Genomic DNA, 16,148 nt, shown 5'->3' on the forward strand with positions numbered 1-16,148 from the left:
TTCCACACAAACGCACACATAAACCACTGGGATTTGCTATACTTGATGCTGTTAGTCAGGCACTTATTGTTGAAATACACTCCAAGTGTTACTGTTGTTGTTGTTTTTCACAGTCATTTTGACACACAAACCAGCCACTGGGATTCCATACGTAGTTCATGACATATGCTTTACATTGATATTTAAAGTGCGATGGTCTCTGATCATTCTCTGTACCTTCAACAACATAGGTGACACAAGCCTGGAGATTTGCAGTTACAGTACAAAGACTTTATAGATCACAGTATTATTCAGTGTTTTATAACAGCATTTTTGGTATTGTGTATGCTCCTGAATATGTCTAATTTGAATGATTCTAAATCTAACATCACTCTTACTATATCACTGGTGGATCGAGATTTGAAAACATTTTTGTCTGTGTCCTCATGTGTTATTTTCCTGTATGTCAATGGAGTCATGATCTTCACTTTGAGAAAAAAGGCTGTTTTTCAGGAGACATCTCGCTACATTTTGTTTGGTCACATGCTTTGGGTGGATACGCTCAATCTTCTAATGAGTGTAGTGTTGTTTGTGTGTGCTGTTTGTAGGCTTTTTGTTATGAAAATTGCCTGCCTCATCCTTCTCGTTGCTGCAACAGCTCTCTATCAGGTCTCTACATTAAATCTGGCTTTGATGTCACTGGAGAGGTATGTGGCCATCTGCATCCCTCTCAGACATGCAGAAATCACCACCTACGGAAGAACTAACATGGCCATTGGTGTTATTTGGATGTTAAGCTGGATTCAATCCCTGTCTGAGATTATTATCTTTTATTCCAATGATACAAACATAGCAATGGATTTGTTCTGCTCAAGAACTACTCTCTTCAGACTGCAGATATATAAGAAACTTGATATAGCTTTCACATGTATATTTTTTGTCGTAGTGACTTTTGTTATTATATTCACTTATGTCTCTATAGCTGCTGTGGCTAAAACAGCCTCCTGTGATAAAATGTCTGCCAAAAAAGCCAACAAGACTGTTCTGTTGCATCTAATACAGCTGGGTCTCTGTGCTGCATCCATTTTAGTTGGAGTTATCCAAGAAGTCATTTATATTTATACTAACTATATAACTTCAATGAATGTGATGTATTTTTGCTTTGTAGTGTTTATGATTTTTCCAAGATGTCTAAGTCCTCTAATATATGGCATGAGAGACCAGGCCTTTAGATATTTATTTAAATACTACTTTACATTTGGTCTCAAAAGGAAAAACAGTTGTAATACAGAGATACATTTAGCAGGAGGAGGCTGAAAAGTCATTGTAAAAACCTACTGAAATATGTCTTTAATAGATAATGTTATTTCATTATTAAGATACAAAAGGAAATTTCTCTTAAATTGCAAAATATGAACTTGTGTCTTTATACAATGAGATTTTGGAGATGAACCTCACAAAAATAGCTGACCTTTGGCAAAACATGCAACCTTAACAAAAAAATTTTGGCAGTAACCACAGATATGAGAAGGTGTTTTGCAAGGGTTGTTTTATTTGTCCATGTTTTGCACTCTTTCCAGCCATATGACAAACATAATTACAGTTACCATAAAGGTTCATTTTCTTTAGTCATATACTGTTTTATGGAACATGTGTGACATCAAAATGTACTTGAAAATGAAACAATGAGAAAAATAAAATTCCGTGTAAATTACTGACTGCTTAATTTCTTTGTTGCTAACATGATTATGTAGATAAATATAACATATGTCTCTCATTTGATCATAAAAAAATTAATGTAAACTGTTGCATGTGTATGCGTGCACATGATCTGGAAAGCAAACAACACTGTGAGTGGTTTTGTTTGTTTGTTTGCATTAAAAAATACATTCAAAGCCATGTCAAAGCACTTTCTGCGCAAAACTCAGTGGTCATCATCAGCTTGTGAGTCATTACTTTATTTTTTGAGTCAGTACTGCGGCTCCCTATACACAGTATGCGTGATTGCGAATTGGAAAGTCAAAGTAGAAAGCGAGCATGTGTTCAAAAGCGAATTCAAATACCCTGCATACGCATATTGATAGTGGCTCCCTGATGCCACATGAAGCCAGAACTTTCCCTATCCGATCTTTTTTTCCCTCGTTCTGAAAATAATTCTGTAAACACGGCGTCTGTAACGAAATCACTGGAGGAAAGATGTCGAGAACCCAAATGCAATTTAATTATCAAACATAAAACAAATACAAAACAAAAGCATGACTAGGCATGGGGAAAGTCTAAACTAAACCAGGAACACAAACCAAGACTAGAAAACAAGAAACCGGATCTGGGACATAGAACATGCAATACTAGACAAAGACACAGGGCAAACATGAGGGCATAAATACACAAGACTAACGACAAGACAAGGGACACCTGTGAACAATAATCAGACGATTAACCAATGACAAGACACATGGCAGGATCACATGACAAACAGGGAATCACATGACAAGACAAGAACCAAGAACAAGAAACAAAACCCAGAACGTGACAGCGTCGTCTCGAGAAATATCTGTGCACACACGAAAACACTGAAACCGACTCAAAATATGAAATGTCTTAATCAGACAACAGACATCTGACTAGGGTCGACACGTGGGGTGATGACATCATCGTTTCACAAAATATACGGATTTGCTGTAGGCCTACATATGAAAACACAAGGGTGTTGTTTTCAGATTTATCCACTTTGGGATCTGGTTTAAAAAAGATTGCGGTTTCAGGCTGCCAAAACGCCGGATCCGTCAGGACGAAACGCCAATATGATACAAAAAAATTACGTATACAGCTAAACGCGTCTCCGTGTGGACGAGGCCTCAATTTAATTCTATCTTTATTCTGTGTTGTCTTTGTGTTTCAAAGCTCTCACGGTTCCTTCACTATTCGAAAAACAGTAAGTGAAAAGTATCCGGATGACCTACTTCCTCCGAGATTCTGAAGTGCGGATTCGATGGACACTTTACTATCCCATGAGGCCACAGGAGAGGATTTGTGAATGGCAGTGAATGGAAGCAACTGATGCTAGTAGGTCACATGACAGTAACAACATGGAAGATTTAGTACGTACGAATTTAATTTTACTACCCATAATCATATTATATAGAGCATACTTTTCGTGAAGTAAATTCAAATTCTACTCAGTATGTGATTTCAGACGCACCGTGTATGACTGAGTGAAGCGGCGTCTCAAACTAAAAAATGTAGGGCGGGACTTGATTTTGTCCATCAGGAATTGATTGGATCATTGTATCATTGTGGTTTGCTATTGATGTGATCTCATATGAGTGACATGGTTGTCCCGCCCTTACGCCAAAAACACATCATCAGAGAAGAGATGACATGCATTGCAAGAGGAAGGGGAAATTATTTTGAAAATATAAATGACAAATAATTTATAATACTGCAATATTCCATTAAAAAAACTAGAATAATCTTTTTTGATTTCATGGTGACTTTAAGATTGTTTTGCCCAAAGCCGTCAAACTGACATCATCAGAGAAGGAACACCATTCCAGAGGGAAAGCAAATTTCCGATTTTGATTAAAGATTATGAAGACAAACAAATATTGGATTAATTTGCATGGATTAATTGTTCACTAAAAGATTATTAATGTGCACTAACAATGGATATCTTGTCCATTTTGATTACATGCAGACTTTAAAAGTTTAATTAGCAGTAATTTACAGAGCTTAAAGTTCACCCACAAATGAAAATTATCACATGATTTACTCACCCTCAAGACATCCTAAGTGTATATGACTAACGTCTTTCAGACGAACACAATCGGAGATATATTTAAAAATATCCTGGCTCTTCCAAGCTTTATAATGGGAGTGAATGGGGGGCGATATTTTGTAGCCCAAACAAATGCACCCATCCATCATAAAAGTAATCCATACATCTCCAGGGGTTTAATAAAGGCCTTCTGAAGCGAAGCGATGCGTTTGTGTAAGAAAAATATCAATTTTTAAAACTTTATTAGCTATAATAACTAGCTTCCAACCAGGGCCGGATTATCCATAGACGGGACTGGGCGAGTGCCCTGGGGCACCAGCCAATAGGGGGGCACCCAGGGCCGGATTATCCAATGGGCATTATGGGGCCCAAGTGAGTGGAAGAAAAAAAAATCCTTGTTTTTTTACATTTCTGATAACGGAGCGTATATTTGCACTAAGTGCCTGTCTTTTTGGCAAAAAGACACCCGCCACTAAATATCTACAGTGGTAGGTCGTGAGGTGCTTGAAAGTAGCCTTTTGCCGAACTCGCTCTTCTCCTTTTCCCAACACATATGAGATGTAAAATTTATAGCCTAACATAAAGGTCTCTAGCGTTATATTTTGCCAACGAACTAAAATCGAAACCGTGATATGGCTTTGTGCCTTTATAAAACAGCACAAGACTTTAAAAAAGTAGCCTATATAGCCATTCTGTTTGTGCTGCGTGATTTAAAGAAAAGTGCGTACTTTGCTTTCGCGATCAGCATGGTGATCTGGTGTTTTCTCCAAAATAAAAGCTCAAGAGTTTATTTCTTGCAAGTGAAGAACTATACTATAGTGTAATGTAAAATATACTTTTGAAATATTCATTTTCATTTATACAGTAGGCTACATTTATAGGCTATATGGATTTTACGTCATAGGAATAATTATGTAAATTGCCTCTGAATTCTTAATCCGGCCCTGCTTCCAACAAACCTCCTAGTTTTGCCAAATTACAAGGTAAACAAAGTAAACACACACAGACCTCCCCCACCCCCCACATACACGAAACAACCACTGGGATTCAACACGTACGTAACATAATAATGAATTTAACAATATTTAAAGTGCGACGCTCTGATCTTTCTCACTCTGTGCCATCAACAGCACACAAGCCTGGAGATTTGTACACAATCCACGGACATTGTAGATTGCAGTATTAGTCAGTGTGCTATACCAGCATCTAAGGTTAACATCTTCATGTTTTATTTTTTCTGAATATGTCTGCTTTTAATGGTTCTACATCTAATCTCACTCAGAGTCCATTCCTGGTAGATCAAGATGCACCGGTGAAAACATTCCTGTGTGTGACCACATGTGTTATTTTCCTTTATGTCAATGGAGTCATGATCTACACCTTGAAGAAAAAGACTGTTTTTCAGGAGACATCTCGCTACATTTTGTTTGGTCACATGCTTTGGGTCGATACGCTCAATCTCTTTATGAGTGTAGTGTTATTTGTGTGTGCTGTAAGCAGGATTTTTATTTTGAAAAATGTCTGTATCATTCTTCTTGCGGCTGCACAATCCCTCTATCAGATTGCCGTCCTAAATCTGGCTTTGATGTCACTGGAGAGGTATGTGGCCATCTGCATCCCTCTCAGACATGCAGAAATCACCAGTTACAAAAGAACTTACATGGCCATTGGTGTTATTTGGATGATGGGTTTGATTCAGTGCTTGTCTGAGATTATTATCTTCTATTCCATTGATACAACAAACACAGTGATGAATTTGTTCTGCTCAAGAACTACTCTCTTCAGACTGCAGATATATAAGAAACTTGAAATAGCTTTTACATGTGTATTTTTTGTTGTAGTGACTTTTGTTATTATATTCACTTATGCCTCTATAGCTGCTGTGGCTAAAACAGCCTCCTGTGATAAAATGTCTGCCAAAAGAGCCAACAAGACTGTTCTGTTGCATCTAATACAGCTGGGTCTCTGTGCTGCATCAATCTTAGTTGGAGTTATACAAGAAATCATTTATGTTTATACTAACTATATGACATCATTACATGTAATGTATTTTTGCTTTGTAGTGTTTATGATTTTCCCCAAATGTCTAAGTTCTCTTATATATGGCCTGAGAGACCAGGCCTTTAGCTCTTTATTTAAATACTATTTCATATTTGGTCTCAAAAAGCAAAATAGATGTAATACAGCGATAGGAGGAGGAAAAATAGATACTAACTGATGGAGGGAAAAAAAACTATGTAAATGTTATCTAAAAGGCTTTAGTTGATAATATTCTTTCATTATTAAGATACAAAAATAGATTTCTCTTAAAGTTTAAAATATGAGTTTGTGTATGATGATGAGATATTTGAGATCAACCACACAAAAATAACTAACTTATGGAAAAGCATGTATTTACCGATCACATTAAACCACACTTGTCACAATGTTTGTGCAGTAACCACAAATATGGGATGTAAAATGTTTTTTATCCATTTAATCTTATGACAACTGCTTTTATCACACTGTCAATAATTTACAATAGTTAAAATATGAGACTTTAAGCCTCTAATACTGGAAATCTATAAAAACAGTCTAATATGTGCAACAGCTAAAGCATTTTATGTAGCATTATGTCAGATAATTTGTTCATAAACAAAAACTCATATGATGTGTTTGGGTAATCTTTTACAGCTTTTCCTTTTATTGTATAAATTATAGAGTTGATTATTGCTCAATGGTCTGTAACAGTACATGCACAGTTTTTGAATTCAATTCATCCAAGCGTCTTAGAGTTTATCCATACTGTTTGACATGACTGCTCTGTCCTTTCCAATGCATCTGTGCAATCAGTTAAATTGATCAATTCATCTTTTTAAATGGCCCTATGATTTGTTTTTATTATAATTATTTGTAGAGGTGGACATACTGTATTGTGATTTCATCAAGACCCTGCATATATGCACACATGCATACTGATAAATGTATTAAAAATCATATATATATATTTAACCTCGTTGAATGTAAGAATTTATGACATTCTCTTATAATGCTCAGCTGAGATGTAATTTGTTGATGTTGTTTACCAATGTACAGGAACTTGTATATCAGCAAAGCAGACATCTTTGTTCTTTTATTGAGGTCTGAATGCTCTGGGTTTGTTTGGCTGTGTCTGTTTTGCTTAGAAGCTTCTGTTGAGTAAAGTCTGACGTGAGTTTGTATATTCATCTCGTTTCGTCTTGTGTTTCTATAATACATCACATAGCGGACATTATAGAATACATCTGCTAAATTTCTATTGAAAATCGTTCCTTGACTACAAAATATGTGTAGCCCTGAAGGGTAGGCCTATAGACAGTTTTCGTTAATACACTTAACTCATCATGTCTCTACCACGGAATTAAAAAATGAAAAGTAATTGTGACCTTTTTATCTCACAATACTGCTTTGGCTTGATCTCTTTATGAGTTCACTGTTGTCTGTATCTGCTGTAGGATTAATATTATGAAAAATGCTCTCTCTGTCAGGGCTCATCCCTCTCAGATAGATAGATAGATAGACAGAATGTTTTATTTAATGCCATGTCAGCATCTAAGGCTATTTTCATGGCAAAAATTCCATTACAAAAATACAAATATCATATAAATACCATAAAAACAAACACAATAAGTCATATTATACAAAAAAAAACATTTTAATTAACATTTAAAGAGATAAAAAATCCAAAACCTTTTCAGGCATAATCTTACTAAATAAGTCCTTAAGTGAAATAACTTCATAAAAGAGCATTCTACTTGTATTATACACAGGACAGTCCAATAAAATGTTTAACAGAGAGGGGAATCTTACAAAACATGCATAAAGTTGGGTATTCACCTTTAAGCAAAAAAGCATGAGTCAAACTTGTATGATACGACATCTGGTGAATACCACTTGATCAGATCTAGTTTTAAGAGTTAAAAGTCTGTTTGAAATTTCCGGATGAATTTCATATAGCTTATTATTCTTGCACGTACTCCACTCCTCTTGCCACTTATTTAATACTGATTAATAAAAGGTCTAATATCTGAGGGAGGAATTTGACATTCACTAACTTCCTGATTAAGAGCTTCTTTAGCAGCTGCATCAGCTCGCTCATTTCCTGAAAGTCCAACATGTCCTGGAACCCAGAAGAAGATAATACTGAAGAACTGATTCTGTAGATAATCCACTTTAGTTAAGATGCAGTCCACTAAAGGATGAACACATTTTAAAGTGTCCATTGCTTGAAGGCAAGATTTAGAGTCTGTAAAAATTATAGAATCCTTTTGTTGTGTATTTTTGTTCCAAAGCTAAAAGCAAAGCACGTGCTTCAGCAGAGAAAATTGAGCACTGTTTTGGAATACGGATTCCATAACTTCGATGTCCAGTCACCATTGCTGCTGTTACACCATTTTCCACTTTCAAACCATCTATAAATATAGGTGAGTGAAAAGGGAATTGATTTCTTATGTCCAAATATTGCATCTCTCTCAGACATGCAGAAATCACCAGAAGAACTAACATGGCCATTGGTGTTATTTGGATGATGGGTTTGATTCAGTGCTTGTCTGAGTTGATTATTTCCTATACCATTGATACTACAAACAAAGCAATGCCTTTATTCTGCTCAAGAACTACTCTTTTCAGACTGCAGATATATAAGAATCTGGATTTAGCCTTCACATGTGTATTTTGTTTGTGTTAGTGTGTTTTGTTATTATCTTTAGTTATGTCTCTATAGCTGCTGTGACTAAAACAGCCTCTTGTGATAAGGCATCAGCCAAAAAAGCCACCAGGACTGATCTGTTGCATCTAATACAGATTCTGTCAATTTTATCATATGAAATTCAAACAATAAATAACATTTTGATGCTTTTTAAAGGTAGGGTAGGTATTTTTTTCATAAACACTTTCTGTTATAGACCTACTGGTTGAAACTCTCTTCACACTCGAATAGCATTCAATAGAAGTGGTCTAAAGATTAAAACATTTACATACCTTCTGTGGAAGTCTCAACAAACATGCTCTCAATGCGTGCCACATTGATGAGGCTCCTGCGGGCGTAACAGATTGCGCACAATTTTATTTATTTAGTTATATCGATATACAAAGCACTATTAAAACAAACAAACAAAGTAATGGTTATGTTATTATAATACATATATATGTATATATATATATATATATATATATATATATATATATATATATATATATATATATATATATATATATATATATATACACTGTGCAGGCACAGACTGTATTTAATTTAATCAGCTTCATTTTTATTATGTAAAAGGCATCAAACAAACAATATAGGCTAGTTCTTATTCGTAGTGATTACAGATTATTAAACGAAAAGATTGAAAAATGATTGCACAACCACCATATAGGTGGCGATATGCACTAAGTATGTAAATAGCCATTAAACAAAAGAAGAAAGAAGCAGTATGGCACGCTTTTTCTTAGCGTCTGTTTCCATAGTGAGTTGTCAATTTGTCGCTTTGTTAAGAATGTTTTGGCCCGGTTTCACAGACAGGGCTTGAATGCTCTAATTCAGGGGTGCCCAATCCTGTTTCTGGAGACCTTCCTGCAAAGTTCAGCTCCAACCCTGATCCAACACAACTGAATCAACTATTTGGGACATGTTCCCGCAGTGGGACATGTTCCTGCATGGGTTGGCTGACCGTGTTCAACGTGAGATTTATACTTTGGAGCTACCTAGGAGTCTGGACGGACTTATTGAGCTGGCCTTGCGCGTGGATGCGCGTTTGCAGCAAAGAGGAAGTCACTCACACCAGGCTTTGATGCCAACATTTCCTGAGTACTCCAGTTCCAGAGGAAAGAACACGGTCAGCCCACCATTAGATCCTGAACCCATGCAGGTAGGTCGAGCTCGGCTTTCCCGGGAGGAGAGGGAACGTCGGAGAGCGAGTGGACCCGATAGTAGGAAGGAGTCAGGTGGGCTAACCATGGCTAAATCCTCTACCACTCTCCTCCCGGTAAGACTGCAATGGGCAGACCGTTTTCATGACTGCCAGGCACTCATTGACTCTGGAGCTGAGGGAAACCTTATGTACTATGGTACTTATGTACTCAGGTTCCCATCAAGTCTTTGGAACATGTTATTTCGGTCAGTGCATTAAACGGACAAGAACTCCCTGGTATCACACACTCCACTGATCTACTTACCCTCATCACCTCTGGAAATCATATTGAAAACACTTCCTTTCTGCTCACTGAGTCACCTTTAGCTCCCATCGTTCTGGGTCATCCGTGGCTGGTCAAGCACGAACCCAGAATAGGATGGGGTCTGAACTCGGTCTCAGCATGGAGTGAACATTGTTTTCCAAGCACTCATCAATGACGTGTTGAGAGATATGGTTGACCAGTTCATATATGTCTACTTGGATGACATATTGATATTTTCTTCTTCTCTGCAGGAACACGTTCAACACGTCAGACGAGTGCTCCAGAGGTTGCTTGAGAATGGGCTTTTCGTCAAGGCGGAGAAGTGCTTGTTCCATGCACAGTCAGTTCCGTTTTTGGGGTATATCATCTCGTCCGAGGGAGTGCGCATGGATCCTGACAAGGTTAAGGTCAGTTTGTGGTGGAGGTCGACGCGTCAGAGGTGGGGGTAGGTGCAGTTCTTTCACAGCGGTCTCCCGCGGACGACAAGATGCACCCTTGCGCGTTCTTTTCTCATCGCTTATCGACTGCCGAATGTAATTACGATATTGGTAACAGAGAGTTGTTGGCAGTCAAGTTAGCATTGGAGGAATGGCGCCACTGGTTAGAGGGAGCGGGGGAACCCTTTATCGTCTGGACCGATCATAAGAACCTCGAGTACATCAGGTCAGCCAAACGACTGGCAGGCTGGGTGGGCACTTTTTTCGGTCGTTTTGACTTTTCGCTTTCGTACCGTCCAGGTTCCAAGAACATCAAACCTGACGCGTTGTCTCGAATTTTTGATCGCTCCGAGTGCCCGTCTACTCCCGAGTACATTCTACCTGAGAGACTTATTGTCTCTACACTCACATGGGAGGTCGAATCGAAGGTCCGCACGGCCTTAGAAGGGGTAAAACCTCGATTGCCCACCGGGTCGATTGCCCACCGGGTTGATTATTCGTGCCGGAGGCAGTCCGGTTAGACGTTATTCGTTGGGGTCATGATTCCAATGTGGCGTGTCATCCAGGAGTTAGTCGTACCAGATTTTTGGTCAAACAACGATTCTGGTGGCCCTCTATTACTCGTGATATTCGGGATTTTGTTTTGGCTTGTTCAGTTTGTGCCCGTGGTAAGACTTCCAATCGACCCCCGGATGGGTTGCTTCAACCGCTGTCTGTCCCTTCGAGACCCTGGTCACACATTGCGCTAGATTTTCTTCACGACCCTCCCACCCTCCCAGGGCAATACAGTCATTTTGACTGTAGTGGACAGGTTCTCTAAGGCGGCACATTTTATACCCTTACTCAAATTACCTTCAGCTAAGGAGATAGCGATTACTGTCGTAAATCACGTCTTTCGCATTCATGGCCTCCCGACAGACGTGGTTTCCGACAGAGGGCCCCAATTTATCTCCAGATTTTGGAAAGAGTTTTGTCGGTTACTGGGTTACTGGGTTTCCAAATTAAAACCTGTGTTTCATTCCCGTATTAATCCGCCTACTCCGGTTCCTCCCCCGCCGCGTCTCGTAGATGGGGAACCAGCCTATTCGGATAGTCGTATTCTGGACTCAAGACGGAGGGGACGCGGATTTCAGTACTTGGTGGACTGGGAGGGTTACGGTCCGGAGGAGAGAAGTTGGGTTCCTGCTAGGGACATCCTGGATCACTCCCTTATTGATGATTACAATCAACGGGTAAGTTCTCGGGTAAGAGGAGGGGTACTGTCACGGCTCATGGGTTCACTGACTCGCCCTCGCTATGTTGTGTGTATGTTTGTGTGTGGTGGGTGTGGCTCATTATCGTTCTGATGAGCGGATCAGCGGCAGCTGAGTTTCATGATTGGCGTCCTATTTATTGTCTGTGATTTCGTCCTGTCTTTGTCAGATCGTTTTTTGAGTTCTCCTGGATTACTCTCCGTGTTTGCGGTTCCTGAGACCTTGTTCCTGGTTCTCGCCTTTCGCCTTCTGTGTTCCTGAGGATCATCTGAGTCGCCTGGATATTCTGCCCATTGCGTCCCTGCGTTACCGAGCTCTACATCTTCTCTGCCCACGACGACTGACCAGCATCTCTATCTATTTCCTGCATTGTTTAATAACATTCTGTTTTTACTCGCAACTGGATCCTTTGCCTTCATTTACAGAGTCTGACAGTGTTTGATGGAGAAAAGACCTTACATCTCTTCTGCTTTATTGCTGTGGTTACAGTGTAAAATAAGCATGAATGAATATCAGAAGATATGTTGAAAGATACAGTAGCCTACAACTTACCAGTGTTTCAACCGCAGAAAAACGTAGATAAAACAGCATGTAACACAATGTCACATAATGTTTAGTTTACCTCAGAAAAGCCATTCAGTGTTCAAAAACTAACTTAGTCAGCTAGAAAAATGAACTCAACCGGGGACACATTAACGACTGTAAAGCCGATTATTAATGTAATTTGATAGGCTACTTACGACTGATCATGCCCAAACGCACAGAGTCACAGAGACAGTAGCGTTCAGTCGGTGTTTAAAATCTGCTGCAGTGGTTGGAAACTCTGTAAGTGTGTTCAATTCAGTCTTAGAATGTTTCAGCTAGTCGTTAAGTGTGTCACCAGCAGGTTACTACTTAACCTGTAGACTACTTCAATATTTGAATGTATGTTTGAATAGATCCGTCATGTTTTTATTACAGCCACCATTTAAATGTTTATATATATTTTTTAAATGAGTACAAACGCCCAGCCCTTTTTCCCATTACAACGCAACTGTTTGTGCTATGCTATTTATTGTCAGGCAGTTATTATAAACTGCACAATCTTCTATATTATTGTGTGCTATTGTGACATGCTTGTGACGCACGCACCCAAACCAGCCACTGGGATTTTGTTTGATGGTATTTAAAATGTGATGCTCTGACATCTGTGCCTTTAACAACACATGTTGGGGAAGCATGTACTGTAGATTGACAAGGATTTTGCAGTATTGACTCAGTGTTCTATAACAGCAGCTGTGGTTATACAATTTTGAAAATGTCTAATTTTAATGAATCTAAATCTAACCTCACTCAGACTCTGTTAGTGTTGGATCAAGATGCACCAATGAAGGCGTTTTTATTTGTGACCCCATGTGTCATTTTCCTCTATGTCAATGGAGTCATGATCTTCACTTTGAGAAAAAAGACTGTTTTTCAGGAGACATCCCGCTATATTCTCTTTGGTCACATGCTTTGGGTCGATACGCTTAATCTCTTGATGAGTGTAGTGTTGTATATATGTGGTGTCAGTAGGATTTTAATTACGAAAAATGTCTGTCTTGTTCTTCTCATGGCTGCAACAGCTTTCTTTCAGGTTTCTACCTTAAATCTGGCTTTGATGTCACTGGAGAGGTATGTGGCCATCTGCATCCCTCTCAGACATGCAGAAATCACAAATTTGGAAAGAACTCACATAGCTTTCGGTGTTGTTTGGATGATGGGTTTGATTCAGTCCCTGTCTGAGTTGATTATTTTCTATTCCATTGATTCCACAAACACAGCAATGAATTTGTTCTGCTCAAGAACTACTCTCTTCAGACTGCAGATATATAAAAAACTCGATATAGCTTTCACATGTATGTTTTTTGTGTTAGTATGTTCTGTTATTATCTTTACTTATGTCTCTATAGCTGCTGTGGCTAAAACAGCCTCCTGTGATAAAATGTCAGCCAAAAAAGCCAACAAGACTGTTCTGTTGCATCTAATACAGCTGGGTCTTGGGGCATCATCCATTTTAGTTGGAGTTATCCAAGAAGCTATTTATGTTTATACTGACCCTGTGACTGTACTACATGTAATGTATTTTTGCTTTTTAATGTTTATAATTTTCCCTAAATGTCTAAGTCCTCTTATATATGGCATGAGAGACCAGGCCTTTAGCTCTTTATTTAAATACTACTTCACATTCGGTAAAGGTAAAGTTAAAGTTAAACCAGTTATAATAGAGCAAAACATTTAGTAGCAATGTTTTATTTTTATTTTTTTTATTTTAAGCACTTAATTTACCATATTTAAATATATTGAATATGTTCCTGGACATTGAAATAATAATCTGAGATAAAATGTTGTGTAATTTGGTGTATAGATGCAAGTTCAGACTAAAATCAGATGAAATATGCAAGCATTTAGACATGTTAAACCTTTTTGACAATGTTTGTATTATATAAGCACAATGTAAGGATACGGCAAAAATGTTTTGCAATTGCAATTTTTTGTAATGGACTATGGTTATTACAGTTGTCATTTTGATTATAGTTATTTTATAACGTTTTGGACAGAATTAACATCTGTGAGTAATGAACTGTGAGTAATGGCCTGTTCATTCACTGATTCACTAAGGTGAGAAAAAAAAAACATGCGAGGAACAAAATAAAGTGTTTATGTGGCTAACAGGGAAGAAGGGAAGGATTAAATAAATAAAATAAAATAAACAATGCAGAGCTTTGAAGATTATACCATAATTAGCACTTAAGCATTGTAAAAGTTTTGAACAGACTTTTTTCTTCTTTTTTTTAATGTGAATAACATTGCCAAAAGGTTTAGGTAAGATCTAGTAGTGCGAATTAATCATGATGACATTTATGGGATGTCAATGCATATTCAAACAACATAATTATATTTCCCTTCTGTGAGTTTTTAGAAAAGGAAGTGCGTCTTTCGTGACTTGAAAGCTCTCGAGTATCACGACAAACACCCCCACTGGAACTCCCCTGAACTTTAAAGTTAGTGATCGCATTAATTATTTACATTGACTTTTCAGACTGACAAACATGTTTTTCTTTATACGATTGTTTGGGAATAGGTATTTCCATAAAGAATAACAGAGAAAACTAAATTTCATCAGAGATTCACTAATCGTCTTTCTTCAGGGCCTCAATCCATCACAAACACAAACAATTTTCTTAATGAGAGGTTAGTCTTACACGACTCGAGTCTTATTCAGCACTCAATCATTAGAAATGACATCTGGACATGACTCACTATTTATACTCGGTCAGAATGGTGGGTGGGTGGGTGGGGGGGGGGGGTGGACATTAGTCTCCTTTCAGGGTTATTATCATTAAGTAAAACTTAAAATAAATTAAAAAAATAAATAAAATAAAATACATCACTTGAAATGACACTTTCTCCTTTTGGTGTTTTATTTCATCAGATAAAAAAAAATTATTATCTGAAGCCTAAATCATAAAACTGTATGTAGAAACAATATTTTAAGGATAAAAGAGAATAAAGACATAACAACATATTGTCATGTCAATGTTATTCAGGTCATATGAGAGGGCTGATAAGGTTACAATGATCAAACCAGAAACCAGAAACGGGCTGCAGAAGTTCACAACACAACCAAACACAGAACGCGCTGCAAATAGCAGTGACCACAACGGAAATGTTTCCAGGGGACCCCAATAAGTGACGAACCCGGCTGGGACATGCTTATTGCTCAATGGGCAAATTCCAAACGGAAGTGAGCATCCCTATGCCCTACTCCCTTCGAAGGGCAGATCCCTTGAAGTAGGGACTTTGGAGTGAGCAGGGCACTTGTATGCCATTATGTAGCCGTTTGGAACACACTTGGCGAGGGGAACATCGGAAGACAACGGCCCTGTGCCAAATGGCACACTTATGCACTTTCGGTCTTGTGGACTTACAATGGCTGCCGCGTGCGTGTGTCTGTTAAGTCCATGAGACCGTAGGGTGTCCCTTAGGGTGCTCGCTCGCTGCCTTTGTGGTCGATATGTGCCCTCGATGACTTTTGCCATGACAACACTTTTGCCGTGCCCACACTGAGGCCCTGTCCCAAATGGCACCCTAAGCACTCGTGGTCTTCCTACGAATCCGCACTTTCGTGACGTAATGCCGCTTTGACTGTCGGGAAGAAGTCTGCTGCGGAGTCTGCATCAGTACGGGCTCGGCAAAAGTGCGCATCGAGGGCGCATATCGAATGCAAAGGGGGGAGCTCACAAGCACCCTTCTGAGGCCTAAAATGACAAATGGGACACCCTACGGTCTCACGGATTTAACGGACACGCGCACGTGGCAGCCATTGTAAGTCCACAAGACCGAAAGTGCATATGAAATGTGCCATTTGGGACAGGGTCTGATGCCTGCTCCGCAGCAGACTTCTTCCCGACAGTCAAAGCAGTGTTACGTCACGAAAGCACAGCTGTGTCCCAGTTCAGGGGCTGCATCCTTTGAAGGCCGCGT

The 16,148-nt window shown here is 38.7% G+C and overlaps 3 protein-coding genes across 3 annotated transcripts; all 3 read left to right on the plus strand.

Moving 5' to 3' along the window:
* Positions 1-11: 11 nt before the first annotated feature.
* Positions 12-1,582, plus strand: LOC311097680 (odorant receptor 131-2-like). The gene has a single exon (XM_084137522.1). The coding sequence runs from the start codon at positions 325-327 to the stop codon at positions 1,294-1,296; it is 972 nt and encodes a 323-aa protein (XP_083993648.1). The 5' UTR covers positions 12-324; the 3' UTR covers positions 1,297-1,582.
* A 3,418-nt stretch (positions 1,583-5,000) lies between these two features.
* LOC311097009 (odorant receptor 131-2-like) lies at positions 5,001-5,975 on the plus strand (the record flags this gene model as incomplete). Its single annotated transcript, XM_084136477.1, has 1 exon — positions 5,001-5,975. The coding sequence occupies one exon, from the start codon at positions 5,001-5,003 to the stop codon at positions 5,973-5,975; it is 975 nt and encodes a 324-aa protein (XP_083992603.1).
* A 6,964-nt stretch (positions 5,976-12,939) lies between these two features.
* On the plus strand, positions 12,940-13,902 carry LOC311097011 (odorant receptor 131-2-like; the record flags this gene model as incomplete). The annotated part of the gene is made up of 1 exon (XM_084136480.1): positions 12,940-13,902. One exon carries the CDS (start codon positions 12,940-12,942, stop codon positions 13,900-13,902), a length of 963 nt encoding a protein of 320 aa, XP_083992606.1.
* Positions 13,903-16,148: the final 2,246 nt, after the last annotated feature.

Source organism: Abramis brama, assembly GCF_963993115.1.
Source record: "Abramis brama genome assembly, chromosome: 15".
Taxonomy (NCBI): domain Eukaryota; kingdom Metazoa; phylum Chordata; class Actinopteri; order Cypriniformes; family Leuciscidae; genus Abramis; species Abramis brama.

Excerpts from the sequence above, each read along its gene's own strand:
- LOC311097680 (XM_084137522.1), top strand. The coding sequence starts at position 325 with ATGCTCCTGAATATGTCTAATTTGAATGATTCTAAATCTAACATCACT.